Genomic DNA, 22,253 nt, shown 5'->3' on the forward strand with positions numbered 1-22,253 from the left:
CTACCTTAATAAGAGGCCTCCAAGTGAGATCTAAATGTAGAAAAGTGGGGGGCACGTCATGAGGAACCTCGACAGTCTCTTCTTTCTTTTTATCCACCGGTGTTGGTGGAGGTCTTGTTGGCCTGATATCCCAGAAGTATATTGTACTAACAGTAGGGAAACATACAAATGATCTGCGACTTACATTTTTAGTATGATCTCAAACATCTACAAGAGCAAACATTTCAATATGCAAAGAATAAGGAATTGTTTATGAAAACTCTGTTATGTGTGATTTCTTCTTAAGCATATATTAGATTTAATAATAATCATTTTTATTTAAAGTTTGGGGTTCCAAATTCTCTCCTTCCTCTCCCTCTCCTCCCCCCTCCCTGACATGATAAGTCAACAGATTTAGGTTATACATGAGCAATTATATAAAATACTACCATGTTAGTCATTAATATATTAAATTTAATAAGGGAATCTGTATCCCTTTCTAAATTTCCATCTCTCCTCTTATGTGTATTTTCACATATCTCATTGATGATGTTTTTTCTTTTCTGTTCTTGTGTCGCTATATCACTGTCCCGGAGTCCCTTTTTAAAAGAAATAAGTATAGCCAAGAAAAATCAATACGTTGACTGTGTGTGAAAATGTGTGTCTTATTCTGCACTTTGAGTGCATTTTTGTCAAAAGATCAGAAGCATGCTTCATTGTCAGTGTTCTAAAGTGCTTCTTTGCCAAAGTTGTTTAAAGATACATGATGGAGTAGAAATGGGGACTTCAATTATTCAGATATCTGCTGGAGTTCTCTTTCTGCCCAAAGCAGAACAGCCAGTAACTTCTTAGCTTCCTTTCATGATGATTTCATCCTTCAAAAGTAGAGGGGCCAACAAAAAGAAATACTGTTCTGGATCTGATTCTTAGTACTAAGGGGAGAATGTTTTTTAGAGCAAAACTTTTAAAATTGGGGGTCACAACCCCATACAGGGTTATATAACTGAAGGTGGGGGTTGTGAAAAATTTGACAGTAACTGTTTGATTTGTATGCCTATTTTATATACCTATATGCCTAGGGTCGTGTGAAAATTTCTGAGCTAAAATGAATTTCGAGTGGAAAAAGTTTAAGAAGCCCTTTTCTAGAGTACAAATGATAGAAATCCTTGGGGGAGAAGTAACTACTCCCTTCTAAGTTTGTGACAGAGGAGAGAAAATCTGGTCAATAGTCCAACATGTACCCTAGATTTTTGGAAAGTGGATTTCAAAAGATTCAGAGAAACTATAGGATGATTCCCATGGACTTTTAAAATTCTACCATCAAAGTCATCCCAGGAAGGACTGGAGATACTCCAGAATGGAACTCCACAAACACAAAGGGAAACAATTCCACTGAAGAGGAAGAATGGGATTTGTCTGAAGAGACCATTGTGGATGCATATCTACACACACACACACACACACACACACACACACACACACACACACACGTGTGTGTGTGTGTATGCGTGTAAATACAATGATAGGAATAATACTAGATAACATAGGATGAATATGAAACCATGGAACAATCCTGTAAAAATAGTGTCAGGAGTGCTAAAACTCAGAAAAAGATGAAGATACTGAGAAAAACCAAGAACAAGAGAAAGGGTTTTGTTTTTTAAAAAACTATATTGAGAGAAAAGACAGAAAAATCAAAGAAAGGATAGGACCTTTGCTTGAGGTAGATGGGACAATAACAACAGAGAGAAGGCAGAGTGGTTCAACTCTTTTCCTTCTGCGTTTCATAGCAAAGAAAAGTATCTCCAATAAAAAGGGTTAACAGGGAGTTGAACCCCAAGATGAACAAGGAGGTAGAAAAAGAGTACCTAGTTGTCCTTAATTAATATAAGTTACTTTCACCTGGCCTAGATGGCCTACATCCTCATCAACTGAAAGAATTGGCAAATGTCAATGCTGAGCCACAGTCAGTAATACTTGGAAGATCATGAAAAATTAAATGGGTGCCACAATATTTGTCCCAATTTCCAAAAAGGAAAGTAAACAGATTTGGCTAACTTTACAGGCCAGTAAGCTTGGCTTTGATTTCTGGGAAATTCTTGAATGGATCATTAAAGGGATGGTTGGTGAACCCCTGGAAAGGCAAGCAGTGGTTACAAAGACCCTACCTGGCTTCATCAAGAACAGGTTAGGCCAGTCTAAACTCACTGCCTTTTGTGACAGGGTTACTAAACCCATAGATGAGGGTTAATTTACCTATATTTCAGCAAAGCTTTTGATAAAGTATCACATAATATCCTTGTGAAGAAAAGAAGAGATATTAGTAGATACTAATACAATTAAATTAGAGGTTGTTAACTTTTTCTGTCCTTGGGCAATCTGTAAAGTCTATGGATCTCTTCTCAGAATAATGTTTTTAAGTGCATCAAATGAAATATGTCACGTTACAAAAGAAAACAAATATATTGAAATAGAGTCATCAAAAATATATGTTTTAAAAACACAAGTTTTACCTGGACTATACATTCAGAAGCCCTGAACTAGATTCAGACCTGGCTAGATGAACTCAAAGAACAGTTGTTAATGGTGCCGTGTCAACATGGCAAAAGTCTTGCATTGTAATATTTCAACAATCTTTGCTTGGCCCTAAGGTATTTGGTGGTGTTTTTTATTTTTATTTTTTTAAATTAGTGACTTAGCTAAAGGTATAAATGAATGTGGATATTTACAGAAGATGCACACTTGGGAGTGAACTTCAGATAGTAGCCTGGAACACTAGGTTGAATCTAATGAGATCAAATTTAATAGGGATGAATGTAAGGTATTGTATCTGGGTAGACAAAAAAACCCTTTCCTAACAACAAGAAGAGGGAGGCATGTTTAAATAGCAGTTCTTTTTTTTTTTTAATTGCAGGTGTTTTTTTGCCAGTTAAATATTTGAACTCACTATTGATGGTATTAATATAGTTAAATATATTATATTATTGTTGATAACAATTTGCAATTTATGGTTTATGTATCGCTTTATCTATATTGTCTCACTTGAGCCTAACTTAAAGTTATGGATGCCTTAAATTTAGAAGTAACAGAATATCTAGAAATGGACAAACTGCTTTTAATTTACTTTATGCCTGGGGGAACATGCTTATTTCACTTGCTGTAGACTGTGAATTATATAACATGATTAATAATCCATCAGCAAATTACAAAATTCCACTCTTTTATTATTCAAAGCTAAACTAATGCCATGCAGGCTATGCCTCTTCAAGGAAAAAGAAATGATCAGAGTACTTATTAGATCCTCATTAGAATTCCACATTTTGTATAAGTATAGATGATAAAATGTTTAAAAGGTGTAAATACCAGTCTATCGAACATGTCACAAGCTGACAAGATATTCCACTTCGATTCTCAAAAACATATCCCATTCTGTTGAGCTTTAAAAAAAAGAAATAAATGGTTTAGGCAAAGTGACTTCCAAAAATGACGTCCTAGCACGGTAAGCAATTGAATTTCTTTGTTTTTCAGTTGTGCCCAATTCCTCATGACCCCATTTGTTTTGTTTTTCTTTTTTGGGGGGGAGGCAATCAGGGTTGTGACTTGACCAGGGTCACACAGCTAGTAAGTGTCTGAGGCTGGATTTGAACTAAGGTCCTCCTGACTCCAGGACTGGCACTCTATTCACTGCACCACCTACCTGCCCCTATTTGGGACTTTCTTGACAAAGATATTAGAGTGGTTTGTCATTTCCTTTTTCAGCTCATTTTACAGATGAGGAAACTGAGGCAAACAGGGTTAAGTGACTGAAGTCACTTAAGTGAAGTTAGGTGAGACTAGGTCTTAGAGCTGGTAAATGTCTAAGGCTGAATTTGAACTCAGGAAGATGAGTCTTCTTGACTCCAGCACTTTACCTATTTAATTGAATTAAGTGATCATTTCAAAAAGGAAACCCTGCCAGACAGAGACTGCCATGCCCAGTAGTGAAAAAAGCAAATGAGATTAGCCTGGCACGACCTGTTCTTGAGAAAGTCATCCTGGCTCTTTGGAGTTGCCACTTTCCTTTCCAGATATTCCCAAACCATTTCTATAATGATCAGTTCTATAAGTTTCCTCAGAATTGAAATCAAATTCACTAGCCTTTAGTTTTCAGACTTTCTCTCTCTCTCTCTCTCTCTCTCTCTCTCTCTCTCTCTCTCTCTCTCTCTCTCTCTCTCTCTCTCTCTCTCTCTCTGTTTCTGTCTGTCTCTTGAAGACAGGGATATTTATTCTTCTCTAGTCTGGGTGTATTTCTCTCATTTTCCATGATCTTCCAAATATTGCTGTGAGCATATCTGCCAGTTCTTTCAGTTCCCAAGGACATAAATCATCTGAACCAGGTGACTTGAATTAATCACTCTGTGTCACTCTCCCTCATCCAACTAGTTACTAAGTATTTTAGTCTTTATTTAAGAATAAATTTGCTAATAATTAGAGCTTTCAGGAAAGAGAGTGGGCTGCCTTGGGAGATCCCATGGGATGACCACTTGTCAGGTGTGTTGTATCCAGAGAATGGACTTGTTCAATTAGAGGTAAAACTAGATAACCTACTTTCTGTTTCTCCTCCTTTAAGATGCAGCTCAAGCGCCAGCGCATAGAGTGTTGGCCTTGGAATTAGGAAGGCCCAAGTTCAAATCCTTAAATGCCTCAAGAACTTATTAAGACCCTGGACAAGTAAGAAACTTAACCTTTCTGCCTCAGTGTCCACATCTGTAAAATGGGGATAATAATAAAAGCACCTACTTCCCCGGTTGGTTGTGAGAATCAAATGAGATAGTGTATGTAAAGTGATTTGCCAACTGTAACACGCTATATAATGCCAGTTATTATTATTATTATTATTATTATTATTATTATTATTATTATTACATAAAGCCTTCCCCAATTTCCCCCATATGCTAGTGCACTCCCTGCCAAGTGACCTTATTTTTATTGTGTGTACGTATGTCCATGTCTTCTCCCATAGGATGTAAGCAGAATTAGAGAACAGTAATTGTTTTATTGTATTTGCATCTCCAACATCTAGTACAGTGACTGGCACACAGTAGGTACTTAATATCTGCTTATTAATTGCTTGGTAGATGACCACCAACTGAGATTCTGTAACTCCACATGTAACCTAGCTTTTGAGCATGCCTAGTTCTCCTGTCAGTGAGATGAGGCAGTCTTTTTGGATTGACCACCTATGTCTCCTTTCCACCATCTTTTCAGCTGAGCTCTTTCTGCTGAGTCCTATCGGCCATATTCAGCTCCTCGTGGATGCTTGCTATGGTCTGAACCCCAAGAGAGAAGGGACTCTTCCCTCCCTAGCTCTATCTCTTTGACCCAGGCTTCAGGAAATGAGCCCGGGGGTGTCTGTTTCCATTCTGTGTGGTTTGTCTACCATTTCAGGGGACCTGAAGGGATCCTCAGGGAACCAGGAATTTGAGCCAGGGTGACTGTGCCCATGAGCTCAGAGGATCAGGGTTGAATTTGGAACTGGGATTTTGCTCTATGGGAATTCAGGTAACTCTGAACCCAATTCCCTTCCCCTCCCCAAAGACTGGTGCTGCAAAGGAGGAGGATTATACCCTCACATATTGGGGGAGTAAGTTTGAATGTTTGTGATCATACCTTTGGGAGTAAATATTCATTTGTAAAAGCTCCACTATGTTACCCATGATTTCAGTCAATTCCCTTAGGACCCTGGGAAATTTTTCTAAGTATCCCTTTAATTCACTGTATAAGTTAATCATCACTTGTCTTTACTGCAAGCTCAGGAAAGGTTCTTTTCAAATGGTGTCATTTATACCCAACAAGGAATTTCTGCTCCTTCTGATGGCATATGACTTCTAAAGATAAACTTTTGTAGAGTATTCAAATGCTGGAATCTTCCAATTAGAAAAAAAACCCTCAGAGGTTGTTTAGATTCAGGCATCTCCTCTACAACATTACTTGGTATTTATTTTGAATATGTTTTGTATTTCTTATATGTGTTCCTATTATTAAGAATGTAAGCTTTTTGAGGGCAGGGTCTATTCTTTTTTTTTTTTTTTTTTGCAGGGCAATGGGGGTTAAGTGACTTGCCCAGGGTCACACAGCCAGTAAGTGTCAAGTGTCTGAGGCCGTATTTGAGCTCAGGAACTCCTGAATCCAGGGCCAGTGCTTTATCCACTGCGCCACCTAGCCCCCCGCAGGGTCTATTCTTTATAGCCTCAGAACCTGGCTTGGTTCTTGGTACACAGTAGGTAGAAATGCTTGTTGATTGATTAATACAACATATGGAAGCAGGTAAGGCAGTTGGGATGTGAATGAACTTTGGAGTCAGAGGACACAGCTCAGGGTTCGCAGCTGCTCCTGCCGGTGTTACTGTGTGCCTTTTCTCTGGCTGTCACCCAGGCCTGGGCTACTCTCTCTCCTCATCTCCCCCTCCCAACTGCCCTGGATTCCTTTAAGCCTCAGCTAAAATCCCACCTCCTGTGAGAAGCCTTTCCTCCTTAATGCTCGTGCCTTCCCTCTGAGACTAGCCCCAGGTTACTATGTATGTATCTTGTATACCTGGAGCTGTAGGTAGTCCTGTGAGGCTAGGAGCGCCTTGAGCATAGGGAATGTTTTTGTCTTTCTTTGTATCCCCAGTGCTTAGAATGGTGTTTGGCACATAGTAGGCACTTAATAAATGTTTAATGACTTGATTTGACTTGAAATACTCTGTATTTTCTGGCTAAACTGGACTACTTCCTATCCCCATTCCTTTTCTCACATCATCTTTCAACTCTTGGAATGGATTCCCTTTCCACCCCCATGCTGCTCCCCCCCTTCCACATCTTGTTTGTTGCAATCCCATCCTGGTTTCTTTGGAGCTTTCTCTGACCACTCTCCTCAGTTGAAAGTTATTTATTCCTCTTAATTTTTCCTTAGAATATTTCTTTAGATTGTAAGCTCCTTGGGGGCACGGACTGTCTTTTGCCTCTTTTCGTATCCCCATTGCTTAGCACAGTGTTTGGCACATAGTAGACACTTAATAAATGTTTGTTGATTGATAGAGTAGATGTTTAATAATTGTTGAATCGAATGTTTGCCAATTTCTAATCTTTGATTTCAGCATTCCCTCTTTTAAAATCATGTGTTAGGTAATTCTTCTGTAGTAATACAACTTAATAGTATTGGCAGCTTGGTGTAGTAGACAGAGAGCTGGCCTCAAAGCAAGAAAGATCTGGGTTCAAGTCTTATCTCTGAAGTAGGAGGGCTGTGTAATACTGGGCAATTAATTCACTTAATTTTTCAATGTTCTGGGTAACTCTCTAAGACTATGAGTTGCAGAGAAGGTGGCAACTTGTATTGCTAGAGTGAGTTTACTTACTTGGGAATTCCTTATGCCAGTGAAATCACAGGCTTAGTCCCTATCCCTGTGGAAGGCAGTGGTGGAAGAGGGGGTGGGGTGGGAGAGCAATGTGATAGGAAGACCTGGATTCAAATTCTGCCTCATACTTTACTAGTTATAAACCTAGGTTAGTCACTTTACTGCCATGTGTCTTGGGGAGCTCCAGAGATCTTACTATGAAGTCATAGGTTGGTTGCAATATCTTGTTGGTGCAAGGAGTTTGGATGCTGGGAGTTTCTGAAGGCGATAAACTAACAGGTGTTAAACTGCCATAGTAGAAAATCATTCATTTAGCCCACGAAGCATAATCTCATTCAGTAAGTTGGATATTCAGATTGGAGTCAGTAAACTTAGGGTATGTTCTAGACTTTATTACTTTCCTGATTTCAAAGAATCTCAGAATTGTAAGGGACTTCCCATATCATCTGACTCATCCCAAACAAGAATCCCCTGTTGGTGGCCTTGCTTGCCAATGAATGTTGAATAAAATGGCACAAAGTCGATGTTGTTATTATGCAGTGTTGCTATTATACAATGTTATTATACATTATTACAGTGGATTTTTAAAAGGCATGAAAACACAAAATGCAAAGGCATGATTCTTTTGTGATTTAAAAAACTCCAGTTAGAATGAAAATGATTTGTGATTCAAAATGTGTTATTATAAAAAGTATTATTATGACACTAAACTATTTCCAAGAGAAAAACATGTAAAAAGAAAAGCAACACCCCCCCCAACCATTTTAACTTACCTCAAAATTGTCGGCCAGCCAGTGTATATCTGTGATTATTTTCTTATGTCCATGTTCTATGGATGATACAGCAGCGTGCCTTACATATAGTGACTCCTTATTACTGTCTGGTTCCAGTAAAAATATAGGCTAGAGGGAGATTTAAAAACATTTAAAAATAAGATCCCAGACCATAACTTGAAAGAATTAATAAATGAACTCATATCAAATGTTGTTTTAAACAGATTAAAATTACTGAGTTTGAAAATCAGAGCAAAAATAAAAATATCTGTGGAGAAAGCCCCAGCCCTGGATTCAGGAGGACCTGAGTTCAAATCCAGCCTCAGCACTTGACACTTACTAGCTGTGTGACCCTGGGCAAGTCACTTAATGCTCATTACCCTTCTCCCCCCCCCAAAAAAAAATCTGCATTGGTATGTCTGTTATTATGCTCCACATATTTCCATGGATTTTTCTTTTTCCTTCTTAGAGAGACAGTGTGGCATGGTGGATAGAAAGCAGGGGTTAAAGCTAGAAGACTTGAGGTTCAAGTCTCACCCCAATGTACACTTGCTGTGTGATCCTGGACAAATCACTTAACTTTCCAGTTCTTTAGGCAACTTGACTAATTTACAAGACTATCCATCAGCAGAGAAAGTGTGACCTGCATAGGATGGGGGAGTCTCATCATTTGAAAGTTCCCATACCAATTAAATGATAGGCCCAATCAATCTTTATCCTTCCTTTTCCTTCAGTTTTCTTCTCTCCTCTGAAGGTTGTCATATTCACAAAAACCACCAATTGTTTTTATATCTAGGATCTGATGGTTCTTCACTTGAAAATTCTGGAGTAATTAAATACTAAGCATGAAATCCCACCATCTTTCTAGAAATGAACTCATGAAGATAAGGGATAATGGTCTGGGACAAGGGCCAAAGGGTTCGTTCAAGGATCTTTTCCCCTAGTTTTCCCACTTTCCCCTACTTTTCCACATGTAACTGCAAGCAAGTCACTGACTGTCTTACTTGTACAGGCTAAATAGGAACGTCACCTTTAGAGAGTGGAGGCCAGCCTGCTAGAACGGAGCTCCCTGATGGCAGGAATTGTGGTTTTCCTTGGTCTCATCCCCATCTCTTAACACATGGTAAACACTTCATAAATGCTTCACTAGCCCCTCACTCGGCATACATGGTAGGTAGAGATCTGCACTTTAGTCAGGAAAACTGGAATTTAAATCTTGTTTCTAACGTTTGTTAGCTACGTGACTGTGGGAGAGTTACTCCAAACCTTCCAAACCTCAATTTCCTCTTCCGTAGGTAGAGTCACAGCTGTAGCACCAAATGGGGGGAGTTTGATGATGACGATGTAATAGTAGTAGTAGTAATAGTCATGATAATAATAATAATAATAATAGCTAGCATTTACATAGGGCTTCAGGGCTTACGAAGCACTTTACATCGGCTAACTTGTTTGATCCTCACAAGATACTGTTTTGTCCCCTTTTTTTACAGATGAGAAAATGAGATTATAGATGTATATATGCACATATCTATATATCTACATACATATATATATACATATACACACATATACACCACTTTGCAAACTGGAAAGTACTACAGTAATGTCAGTTATGACATTTATGTACATTTTACAGATGAGGACTTGAGGTGCATTGAGGTTTCAAAGCTAAGCAATTGGCAGAGTTGGCTGAGACTTAAACTCGGGTATTCTGACTTCAAGTTTAGAGTTCATGCCAAGAGACTTTACTGGAAAAGGTATATATAGGGAAACTGAAGTTTTTTCATTGGCTAAAATATATTATTAAATCTAGGTAAGGATGGAGAGTGGGGATGAGGTAGGTGAGAATGTGGTTCCACTCTCCGAGTGGCCTGGCTTTTCCCTGGCCCTCCCACTACCCCAGCCCTTACTAGCTCCAGGGCATAGAAAATTGGAGAAGAGATGGCACAAGGTTCTAGGGATGACAGAGAGAGAGGAATTCCCCCAAAAGCACGACAGAGGCACCACATCTCTTCCTTTACCTTTGTCTTGCCTGAATGGTTTCTGTCTCTGTATGTGGACTTAGGGGTAAAGGACCACTTTCTGGATAGTTGCTTTAGTCTCTGGACTTCACTTTCTTCTAGGGGTGCAACCTGATGGGAGGCAGCCTCTGCGGGGCCACTGCTGTCCACAATCATGGCATCAAATTCCTAGGGTAGGACCAAGTTTCCCATTCCACCCCTGAGATGAGTTAGTGCTCAGGTCTAGCTATACATGTTCCCTCTCCATGGGTGCCCCGATGTGGGATCTCTAGGAGTTTCCATTCCTCTCATTGATGATGTGTGTATTTGGGAGACAGTGTTTATGGGGAAATATTTCATTGCTGCTTTTCTTACTATTCATTTCATTAAATGCCATTGCTTTCAACTATTGATTTCCTCTGGCTAAATAATAAAAGGAAACATATTGGTAGGAGCTTGCAAGGTACGGTTTTGAGTGGCTACAAGTGCAGAGAACTTTGAGTGGCTTTTGGGGGTCCCCACATGCAAGACAGGAGGGCCCCAGGTACTATAGATACAAGTTCCTAGATACAGATTCAAATAGATATAGACACAAGTCAAACACGCAGAGGAGAATATTTGGGATCAGCTCTGTTAAATAGATGAGAAAACCTGAAAAATACAAGCATTTCTCTTTGTTGGGGTCTTGTTCATCCTGATGGCTCTTTGCAATACATTTCTTGAAAAACTATTAAACGGGGGAGAAAATGAAAATAAAATCCCATGCTGAAACAAGTAAGCCTGGAGAATAACTGACCTTAAGTACAGCTTTCTTACTAGCACCGCCAGAGCCTTTGATATTTACTATGCGCTCAGCATACGCACTGATGTCCCATAAGACTATCTAGGGAAAAAAATGAAAGTTAGGAAGTAAACCATGTTTAAATGACAGCGTCTACCTGGGAGTTGACTCACTTCAAACTTCAAGAGGAGATGTGATTTGTGTCAAAGTGCACACTCTCCTCACCATGACTTCTTAGTGACTTGGTCAGTGACTTTCAGGAAATCCATCACTAGGCAGCCAGCCTGGTGGATCCAAACCACATGGAGTTTAGCTGGGGAGACCCTGGGCCAAGAGACACCCCTGGGCCTACCCTTAAGAGCCTTTTAAGCTTGATCAAATCTCCTAGGATTTCCAGAAGAGGTTTCAAGAACTTGCCATCTTTGGGATAAGAATTCATTATTTGGTAAAAATTGTTGGGAAGGCTAGACAGCTATCTGGCAGAAATTGGGCATGGACCAATATCTCACACCATTTACCAAGACAAGGTCAAAGTGGATATGTGACCTAGACATAAAGGGAGATACCACAAGGAAATCAGAAGAATATGGAGCACATTACCAATTGGATTTATGGATAAGTGAGCAATTTATGAATAAACAAGAGATAAAGAGCATGGTGAGGTATAAAATGGATAATTTTGATTACATTAAATTAAAAGGTTTCTGTACAAATAAAAACCAATGTAGCCAAGATTAGAAGGAAAGCAGAGAATTGGGAAAACATTTTTATAGACTGTTACTCAGATAAAGGTCTCAAATCTCAAATACATAGACAACTTTGTTAAATTTATAAGAATTCGAGTCATTCCCCAATTGAGAAATGGTCAAAGGATATGAACAGGAAGTTTTTCAATGAAGAAATCAGAGCTACATAGTCATATGAAAAAATGCTCTAAATCATTACTGATTATAGGAATACAAATCAAAACTGCTTTGACATATCTTACACCTATCATATTGACTAAAATGACAGAAGAGGAAAGTGATATATATTGGAGGGGGAATGTGGAAAAATTGGGACACTAATACACTGTTAGTAGAACTATAAACTGATCCAACCATTTTGGAAAGCAATCTGGAATTATGTCCAAAGAGTTACAAAACTGTGTGTACCTTTTCACCCAACAATACCACTAATGGGTCTGTTTCCTAAGGTGATTAGGGAAAAAGGAAAAGAACTATATGTTCTAAAACACTTATAGTAGCTCTTTTTGTGGTGGCAAACTGGATATTGTAAGGATGTCCATCAACTGGGGATTAGCTAAACAAGTCGTGGTTTATGACTATGATGGAATACTGTTGTGCTATAAGAAATGATAGGCTGCTTGGTTTTAGAAAAACAGAAAGACTTGAATGAAATAAAGACAAGTGAAATGGGCAGAACCAAGAGAATCTTGTATAGAGTAAAAGCACTATTGTTCTAAGAACAACTGTGAATGACTGTCAAATGACAAATGAGTATTATAAATAGTCACATCAGCCACAAAGGAGCTATGAAGGAAGATGCTATCTATCTGTCTCCAGAGAAATAACTGATAAATAGAAGAATGTGTAGTGTGTTTATATGTGTATATATATATATATGTATTTTATGTGTGTGTGTGTATCTATGTATCTATATGTCTATGTGTGTGTATACATAGATACACACACACACACACACACACATATATATGTATGAACAAAAGAAAACTCGGAAGCACAGAAAGTAGGGCAGCTTTGGAAATGATGTATAGTACTTATTACATAGTTTTACCAAAAAAAGTCAACTGAAATATTGAATCTTCATTTTGTATTCATATTGAATCTTCTTTTTGAATCATGATGTATACATGAATTATTTTTTGTCTTCTGTATTTGAATTCAAAATGAATAAAAAATTAAAAGAACTCAGTCTGCTTCATGCAATGATGACATATTAGAGCAACTCTTCAGTGAAATGGACAGACTTAGATATTAGAGAGAAAAATATCATGTGTGGTCTAATATTGCCTAACAGCTCGTGAGTTCTCATCTGATGTAGCATTCAGGAACCTGAAATGATCAAGGAACAGCTTTGTAGTTGAGAAGAGCTGGGTTCAAGTCCTTCCTGGGACACAAACTGACTTGTGACCCTGGGCAAGTTACTTGGGCTCCCATTGCTTCTCAGCTCCTTTTCAAGGTTATCATTTTCAAGGCTGGCACATATCTGCACTGGGAATTCCTGCACTGTTCCATTCTGGAAGGAAGGAAGGAAACACAAAAAAAGAAGGAAGGAAGAAAAACAAATGAAGAAGGGAGGGAGGAAGGAAGAAAGAAAGAAGAAAGAACTCCAAACCAAAAGATGGTAACATTGTGTCTTGAATATAAATCAAGAAACCCATTTTAAAAAGTTTGATGTCATGTGACAAATGCACATAAATATGTTTTGATTATTCTGTTTCAATGCAATCTTACTATTAATAAATATAAAAATCCAACATCACTTTCAGATTCCCGAATCATTCATTCTTCAAATATTTACTTAATGACTACTATGTTTGAGGCATATACTGCTTAGATGTTTTGTGATGAACAGTGCAACAGGAAGGCAATCTTGTGGTTCTCAATGATCTTTCTAGTGGATTTTTTCAGTCTTTTGAAATGTTCTGTGAAATGGGGGCCATTGCTTTTGATTTAAGAGAAATTCATGGGGAAAAAAGAGAAATGCATGTTATTTATCTTCAGCATGATGAATAGTAACAACCATTATCAAAAATCATTGGAGAGAAAATGTTCTGGTCAATTTAAGGTTATTTCTTTTGTTAATCTCTTTTAAGGAAGCTTGTATACACACATGCAGAAAGATACCTCCTGGAAGAGGGCCTTTCAGGGAGTTTTTGCTGGGCCCAGAATGGAAGAGGAAGACAAAAAATGTTCTGTATTGTCTTTGGGAAACTGCCAAGTTCTTTTTAGGAGCCAAAGGCTCATCTTTTTCAATACATTGAATGGCTGCAAGTCATGGAATATGCCAGTCTCAGAAGATTTAAATTAGTTGAAGAGGAACAATAAAGAGGAACCTGGTGGCTGTGAGCAGCCTGAAACACATGATAAATTACCCAGGAGAAATAACATAATGGATGTCATCAAAGAAACTCATAATTGAAAAGAAAAATGGGCTGGTCATTTGGTGAAAGCAAGGGATAACTGACAGACTACGTATTCTATTAGCATCCTCCTGATGTCAAAAGAATTCGAGAAAGGTCCAGCACATTCGATCAACCTGCTATGGGAGAACTTATGGGGGACAGGAACAAGAGTTGACAATGATGGGCAGGTTTTGATGGATTGAATAATCCATTGCCATCAATGTATCATTAAAGGGCAAACCTACAATGATGTGATCATAGATTCCATGGAACAACAGAATATAGTTAACTGAGAGTTGTAATAAATATGATGTTCCCCGATTTTGAGAGGTAGTACACACTGTACTCACTTCAGATTCTCAGATCTCACTTCATTCTCAGATCTCAAACCATATATATCATGATATGATTTCTGATGATCCAAAATAAACTCCAGAATTTTGCAACGGGGTACCTTTGGATGGTGTAGCCATCATCTTATTTCTCTCCTCTCTTTTTCAATCTAACTTCATTTCCTTAACTCTTGCACTTTGCAATCTGACTTCTGACTTCACTCAACAGAAACCAATCTCAGCAAAGTTACTAACAATGCCTTAATCACCAAGTCCGATGTTCTCTTGTCAGGCCTCTGCTGCAGGAGACACTGTTAAACACCTTCTCCTGGATACTCTCACCTCTCTGGCTTTTCATGACATTGCTCTCTTCTGTTTTTTCTCCTTCATCCCTGACCATTCACTATTCCTTCTCAATCTCCTTGGCTGGGTAATCATTCATATCATGGCTACCAGTTGTGGGCATACTTCCAGGCTGTGTCGTAGGCCCTTTTCTCTTTCCTTTCTAAACTCTCTCACTTTCATCAGCTCATATGGGCTCCATTATCACCTTGATCCAGATGACTCACAAATCTATATATCTGCACTCCAATCGCTCTCCTGAGAGCTACTCCTCCTCCCCAACAGCACATTGGACATTTTGAATCAGATGTATCTCAAACTCAAACACAACCTATTCTTTTCCCTTCTCCCATCCTCCAACCGATCTCTCTTCTTAAGCTCTCTTTCCAGTCACTCAAATTTACAACCTTGATGCCACTCTTAACTATTCACCCTCACTCACTCCACATATCCAGTCAGTTGCCAAATCTTGTATCTATAACCACAAGATCTCTGGCATATTTCTCCTCTCCATCCATGCAATCGCCACCCCAGTTCAGACCCTCATCGCCTTTCACCTGGATTAGTGCAATAACCTTTTCATTAATCTCCCTGCCTCAAGTTTCTCCTCTCTGATCCATCCCATACAAAGCTACCAAAGTAATTTTCCTAACGCTCAAATCTAACCATGTCACCCTCTCTAACTTTTGTCTTTATATCCCTGGGCCTAGCACAGTGCCTGGAAAATAGTTGGTGCTTAATAAATGCTTGATGTGGACAATCAGTGTTTGCAATGTTAAAATCCATTTTATTTCAGCAGATTAAAAAAAACTTTATGGATTATGGAATATTATTTAAATTGTACATGCATTGAAAGGGATTGAGGAAAAATGTAAACACTATATTATTTCATAAGAACTGTGTAAGAATAACTTGCAATTGCAATTTAAATCCTGGAAATTTACCTTTTGCTGGCATAGTATTTATGACTACAGTTCTTCCCTCAGACACTTACTAGCTATGTGACACTGGACAAGTCACTTAACCTTTTGATGCCTTGGTTTCCTCCCATATAAAATGAGGAATTGTATTCAATGGCTTCTGAGATCTCTTCCAGATCAAATCTATCATATTATGATCCTATTTGCCCTTTCCTGGGATCCTACACTAACGTGGGTTTCAGTAATGAATAAAACAGGCCTGTCACTGTTGTGAGTATGCATTATTGGTAATTAGGGATTACATTGATTTTTAATAAAGCTACTTTTGTTTTATTAGAAGAAATGTTCAACAGATTCTTATTAAAATTGCTGGGAAATGTCTAAATTTAGCATTGGGCTAGGGGTGGAAAGTTGGTACATACCTGTCCATTTATACAGCCTCCAGCAATTATATTCGGGTTACTGGGACAGAACTGGAAGCAGATGATGTCCTCTGGGCTTTGCAGCATCAGCTAAAACAGAACCCGTCCCAAGGGCATGGAAGACAGTAAGAAAACGCCATTGTTCTATATGGTCCTCACCACAAACAGCTAGAGGGGCAAATGGCCCATACACCAACTGTCTAATTAACCAACCACAGGAAAAGCAATAATTGTTTTCTCCCTACAAGTAGAAGAAAGAGTTCTGTCTCCAAGTTGAGCCTTTGGAATGAGAGCTGCTTTTAATGGCGCTCTTTCTTATTGGAGGATGGAGACAAAAGGTGGAAAAGGAGGAGTTGCTTGATGGTGAGAAGCAGCTTTGAACCTTGAGGTATCAGAGAAGGTCTGAGTACCAAGAGGGGAAATAAGAGTAGGTAGGGAATGACAGGTTAAAAAAGGGAGAAAGACCAGTGGCTAGTGTACAAAAGTCTAGGGAGAGCCCATAAAAGGGGAATATTTAACCTGGGGTCTGTGAACTTATTTTTTTGTTTTGTTTTTCGGGGCAATGAGGGTTAAGCGACTTGCCCAGGGTCACACAGCTAGTAAGAATCAAGTGCCTATGGCTGGATTTGAACTCAGGTCCTCCTGAATCCAGGATGGGTGCTTTATCTACTGCGCCACCTAGCTGCCTCCCCCCTCCCGCGAATTTATTTAAAAAAATTTTTTTATAACTGTCCTTCAATATAATTAGTTTCTTTGATCATTCTGTGCATTTTATTTTACGCATTTAAAAACATTATTATGAGAAAAGGTCCATAGGCTTCACCAGACTGCCAGAGAGAGTCCATCACGGAAGAAACGTTAAGACATCGTGCCTTAAAAGAAGCCAAAAAAAAAAAAAAAGATTACCTATGGGGCAGCTAGGTGGAGCAGTAGATAAAGCACCAGCCCTGGATTCAGGGGGACCTGAGTTCAAATCCAGCCTCAGACACTTGACACTTACAAGCTGTATGACCCTGGGTAAGTCACTTAACCCTCATTGCCTAAAAAAAAAAAAAGAAAAGAAAAAGAAAAGAAAAGAAGCCAAAGCCTGTCAATGTAGCATTCATAACATCTCTCCCATATGATCCCCCTTCCCTCCTCCAATGCTGCCATCACACCAGTTCAGGCCCTCATCGATGACCTCTTTTTTGAACAATTGCAAAATTCTGATGGTCTCCTTGCTGAAGCGGGTTCTCCATGCTCTAATCCACCCTCCACTCAACTGTCAAATTAACCTTCAGGAACATACTGAACTATGTCACAACCTCCCCTCCCCTTTTGATAAATGCCAGTGGCTCCCTCTCATCTCCAGGATCAAAGCCCCTCCCAAGCTGGCTCCCTTCTACCTTTCCAGTCTTATTTACATCTTACTTCCTGTCCCTCCCACATACTAGGTGACCCAGATGTTTTCAGTTGCTGTCCCCCAAGTCTAGAATGCTCTACCCTCCTCATCTTTCCAAGTCCCAGCTAAAATTCATCTTCTACCAGAAGCCCTTCCCGACCCACCTTCACATTAGTGCCTTGATTCTATTGCCTTGATTATCTGCAGTTTACCCTGCATATATCTTGTTTGTACGCGGTTATGCTCACCTTGTCTCCCCTGTTAGACTATGAGCACTTTGAGGGCAGGGATTGTCTTTTGTCTTTCTCTGTATCCCCAGTGCTTAATTCAATGCCTGACATTGCAGGAATTTTAAAAATGCTCGACTGACTGAGGTAGGCTTGCCTAGGAATCAGTAGATCCCAGAAGGTGCTTTGGGATAAGAGAGAGTAATTCTCAAATACATGCAAAGGCTTGAACTGAAATGAAGATGAGTTAGTCTGCTAATTCTTTAATTCTGATGATTTTCCACAACTTCTGCCCCAGTCTTTTAAAATTAAACTTGAATATAGAATGATCTCATAGTTTTTATTGGAAAAACAGAAGAGAGTAGATCATTAGTATTATCATCTTAAGAAATGATCTGCCCTCATTCTTCAAAACAATTGGGAAATGTTTCCTTTTCTCATCTTCCCAAAAGCATGGGAATGAAAGCTTTTTTTTTAACTTTGGCAAAAGGGTAGATAATGTGGCATGGAAGAAAGGAGGTTTGTAGAAGAAAAAAAGAAGCAAGAATTTAGAGGCTAAGAATTCTGCAGAGAGCATGTCACCCAAAGGGGGAAGACCTTGGTAGAACGTTTTAGACAAGCAGCCAAGTGAGGCTCTTCTCATCATTGGCCAGTTTCCCTAGGCTCTGAATCTGGGTCAGAGACAGACCAGAAAAATAAAAAATGGTATTTCTGTAATTTCTGTAAAGTAACCACTCTTCTCTCCTCTCTCTGTCTATCTCTGCCTCCGTGTTTCTCTCTCTGTGTCACTCTGTTTCTCTCTTTCTCTGTCTCTCTCCATGTCTCTTTGTCTTTGTCTCCAGCTCTTTCTGACTCTCTCTGTCTCAGCATTTCTCTGTCTGTGTCACTGTTTCTGTCTCTGTCTCTGTCTCTATCTCTCCCCATTCTTTCAAGCTGAGGGATGCTGCACAGAAGAAGTCACATGGAAGAGAAGGAGCCCAGGGTCCCTAAGGACCACCATGACTGTATCAGCTCACTTCCATCAGACAGCCCTTCTGGCAACCTCAGACTTGAGTGCAGGGGAATGCTGATGAGTCTAGAACATTAGTGGCTTACTATGGCTAAAACCTTGTCTTAAAATAGCCCATGGTTAATGACCACCACTGCAGGCTGGAATCCCTAGATGCTCCTTCCCAAGAGCTTTTGCTGCCTAAACTTCACTCCTCCCACCAATGAGAAGCTTGGAAGGGGGGGAAGGGCAGCGGGGGGGGGGGGGGGGGGGTGTTAGTATTTTTCTTTTAACCTAGTTGCTGCTGCCACCTTCTGGTCAACTAAGGCATTCACAGCAACTCAGGCTCAGTTAATTTTGATCTCTGGATGAATGGAAGAAAAAGCTAAACTGAATTAGGTGAAAAATAGAAAATATAGCAGATTTTAAATAAATTCTAAGTTTATCTATTTTAATTACATTCCATAACTGAATCTACTAAGTATTTCCTAGTAGAGGGACTTGGTGGGCCTTCTTGAATGAATAGGTAAAAGCTTGGTGGTGTTGTGGATAGAGCACTGGCCCTGAAGGGAGGAGGACCTGAGTTCAAATCTCACCTCAGACACTATTAATTTGGTACTCTTTGATGTATGTGTATATAAAACAATTAGAATATAGAATCACTACAAATCACTAATAATTATAGCTAGTAGTGTCTGTGGTGAGTATTTGAACTCGGCTGTCCCTTACTACTAGCTGTGTGACCTTGGGCAAGTCACTCCCAATTGCCTTAACCATTGGGGCTATCTCCAGTCTTCAGGAACAAAGGACAGACTGGATTAAAAGCCCCCATGAAATTAGTATCTTTTTTTTTTTTTTGCAGGGCAATGAGGGTTAAGTGACTTGCCCAGGGTCACACAGCTAGTGTCAAGTGTCTGAGGTTGGATTTGAACTCAGGTCCTCCTGAATCCAGGCCTGATGCTCTATCCACCGTGCCACCTGGTTGCCTCCCAAAATTAATATCTTTTTGCATGGAATTATTATGCTAAAATTCTTAAACCGTGTTAGACATTCTCATGATCTTCCTTATTCATTTGTTTCCTGCGTTGGTAGGGCAAAAGTAAATTTAGGTGAAGTTTGAATGATGGCAAATTTGCAATTAGTGAAAATTAGATTTTTAATGAGATCTCAGTGTATCATTGACCAGAACAATTATGAAGTGCTTTGATGCGGAAAATGACCATATTTCTGTGTAACAATAGGATGTGAATATTCTAGACGCTTTTTAAATACCTGAGGATGTATAGGGTCAGAGAAACTCCAAAAAAGAATCAGGGATGGTTGCAAAAGTAATCTGCCCGAAAATTGAACTCTGTCTTCATAACTGAGTCGTTCTGCTATTGACACTGCTATTAGCCCTGGTTTTGGAAGGGGGAAAAAGACCAAAAAAAAAAAGTTTAAAGGTGTCGTTATTAGCTTTATAGCAAGAGTGACGTTTGAGCTTTTCTTTTCTATGTTTTCTCTATTCATGTTTTGATAGAAACTTGAATGAAAATATAATGCAGGAACCCCAGAGGACTTTCTAATACAGACATGATCAATAGCAATAAGGCCATGCTACCTAGATAGGTTTGAATGGTCTGTCAGGCATTTGGGGGTTAACTGAAAGTGCTACTTCCTTCTGGAATTCAATTGCCTATGGGTAGTTTTGTATTCTCAAATAAGGGCTGCTTCCCTCCTCCCAACCACCCCCCCAATGAAAAGGAGTTCGCTGTCGCAAGGGTCCTGAGTTAATCTTGCATGACACTTACAGGCGTATCTTTAAAGAGGCAGGTGTGATCTCTGGAAAGCTCTGGCAACAAGTGACATATTCATGTGGATGTGTCCCATCACCATTCACCTGGCCGGTGTGTAGTACCCAAGTCACTTTTCCTAACATAGAACTGACTTTGAAGCCTTTTCCCCACTTTCGTCTGCAAAATGTTCTGCTAAACAATTGCTTCAGAGTCTGAAGGGGAGCATGAGCTGGCAAGGGACAGTTGTGACCAAGGCCTTCCCACAAACCTTACTCTAAGTGCCAAAATGAATATATGTTACAGTCTGAAATGCAGAGACATCACTGAAAGATTTGTGATGTGAAAGATTGCATTATATTGATTTAAAATAGCCTTTATAGGGGAACTAGGTGGCACAGCGGATAGAGCACTGGCCCTGGATTCAGGAGGACCTGAGTTCAAATTTGGCCTCAGACACTTGACACTTACTAATTGTGTGACCCTGGGCAAGTCACTTAACCCCAATTGCCTCATCAAAAAAAAATAGCATTTATAATAGCATACTCCCCCTCCCCTTTTCGTACTTTTGGAATAGGTAGAGGGTCCCCACAGGAGGTTGTTAATTCTATTAAACCCACCTGCTGCCATTTCAAGTTTCTCAACACACACTTCTTCTTTGGGAGAACTCTTGAATTATCAGTTAGCCATACATTTATTTATATTGATTAAAGATTTCTATCTTAGGGTCTACATTTCCTCACCCAAATGGTTATAACTCTAGTCAGGGTGAAGTCCTAATAGCCATGAGGAGAGATGCTCTAAAAACACTGGGAAATAAACAAGCTATGTCTAATTGAACATACACAGGCTGTGGTATTTGCAGTTTAAGACTCAGACTCTTCTTTGGAAGGCACAGAAATGGCTAGAAATGATACCTAATTGTAAGCATCATTGACCCTCCTCTCTTTGGGACCCCAAATACAATGAGTGCTGAGCAGTCTTAGATGAACTTTTCCTTCATAGAAACAGATTCCCAATGGAGGTAAATATGTAGATAATGATGTGGAGGGGGAAAGAAGGTTATATTCTATGCTGTATAAACTCATAGTGTATTATGAATTCATAGAAACCTATATTGACCCTATACTGACCCTTAGGTCAGATAATAAGGCATTTTATATAGTAGTGACAATATATGTGTGTGATCATTCTTAAATTAGAAGAAATGTTTCCTAGTTTGTTATTCCTTCTTGATTCTGTAGGTTGCCCAAGTTCATTAAATATTATTTCCTAACTCTTGGAATAAACCATTTAACATTTAGATTTTTATTTATTTATTTTTATTTTTATTTTTTGGTGGGGCAATGAGGGTTAAGTGACTTGCCCAGGGTCACACAGCTAGAAAGTGTCAAGGGTCTGAGGCTGGATTTGAACTCAGGTCCTCCTGAATCCAGGGCCGGTGCTTTATCCACTGTGCCATCTAGCTGCCCCCAACATTTAGATTTTTAAAGCAATTAAATAATACATTTCAGTGGCTAAACAAAAGGAGAGTTAGCATCACATCAATTATTACCATAAATCGTGGGATGCCAACAGATGCAAGTAATGGTTTTTTCCTTTATATTGTGAAGGTCTGTAAAAGACTGATATTCTTTAAGGTGGGAATCTGTCTTGTCACCAAAAGTGGTTTCTTCCTCAGCAAGTGCCTTCCAGTCATCGATAAATACATTCATGATTTCATTTTGTTGCAATGCCACTTCAACACTATTGGTAGAAGAAAAGGGTTTTTTTTTTTTAAAGATTTCAGATTATAGTATTTGGTGATACCATT

At 39.2% G+C, this 22,253-nt stretch overlaps 1 protein-coding gene across 1 annotated transcript in view; it reads right to left on the bottom strand.

The window, feature by feature from the left end:
- DNAI3 (dynein axonemal intermediate chain 3) overlaps positions 1-22,253 on the bottom strand; it is a 130,540-nt gene that overhangs the window by 36,254 nt on the left and 72,033 nt on the right. The window contains exons 9-15 of the mRNA XM_044005324.1: positions 21,996-22,186; positions 19,941-20,065; positions 16,073-16,162; positions 10,924-11,010; positions 8,128-8,256; positions 3,343-3,416; positions 5-146 (exon numbers count right to left, since the gene is read on the bottom strand). Coding sequence (XP_043861259.1) covers positions 5-146; positions 3,343-3,416; positions 8,128-8,256; positions 10,924-11,010; positions 16,073-16,162; positions 19,941-20,065; positions 21,996-22,186 — 838 coding nt within the window. The remainder of the gene's footprint in view (positions 1-4; positions 147-3,342; positions 3,417-8,127; positions 8,257-10,923; positions 11,011-16,072; positions 16,163-19,940; positions 20,066-21,995; positions 22,187-22,253) is intronic.

Source organism: Dromiciops gliroides, chromosome 4 (genome assembly GCF_019393635.1).
Source record: "Dromiciops gliroides isolate mDroGli1 chromosome 4, mDroGli1.pri, whole genome shotgun sequence".
In the NCBI taxonomy this organism is placed as follows: domain Eukaryota; kingdom Metazoa; phylum Chordata; class Mammalia; order Microbiotheria; family Microbiotheriidae; genus Dromiciops; species Dromiciops gliroides.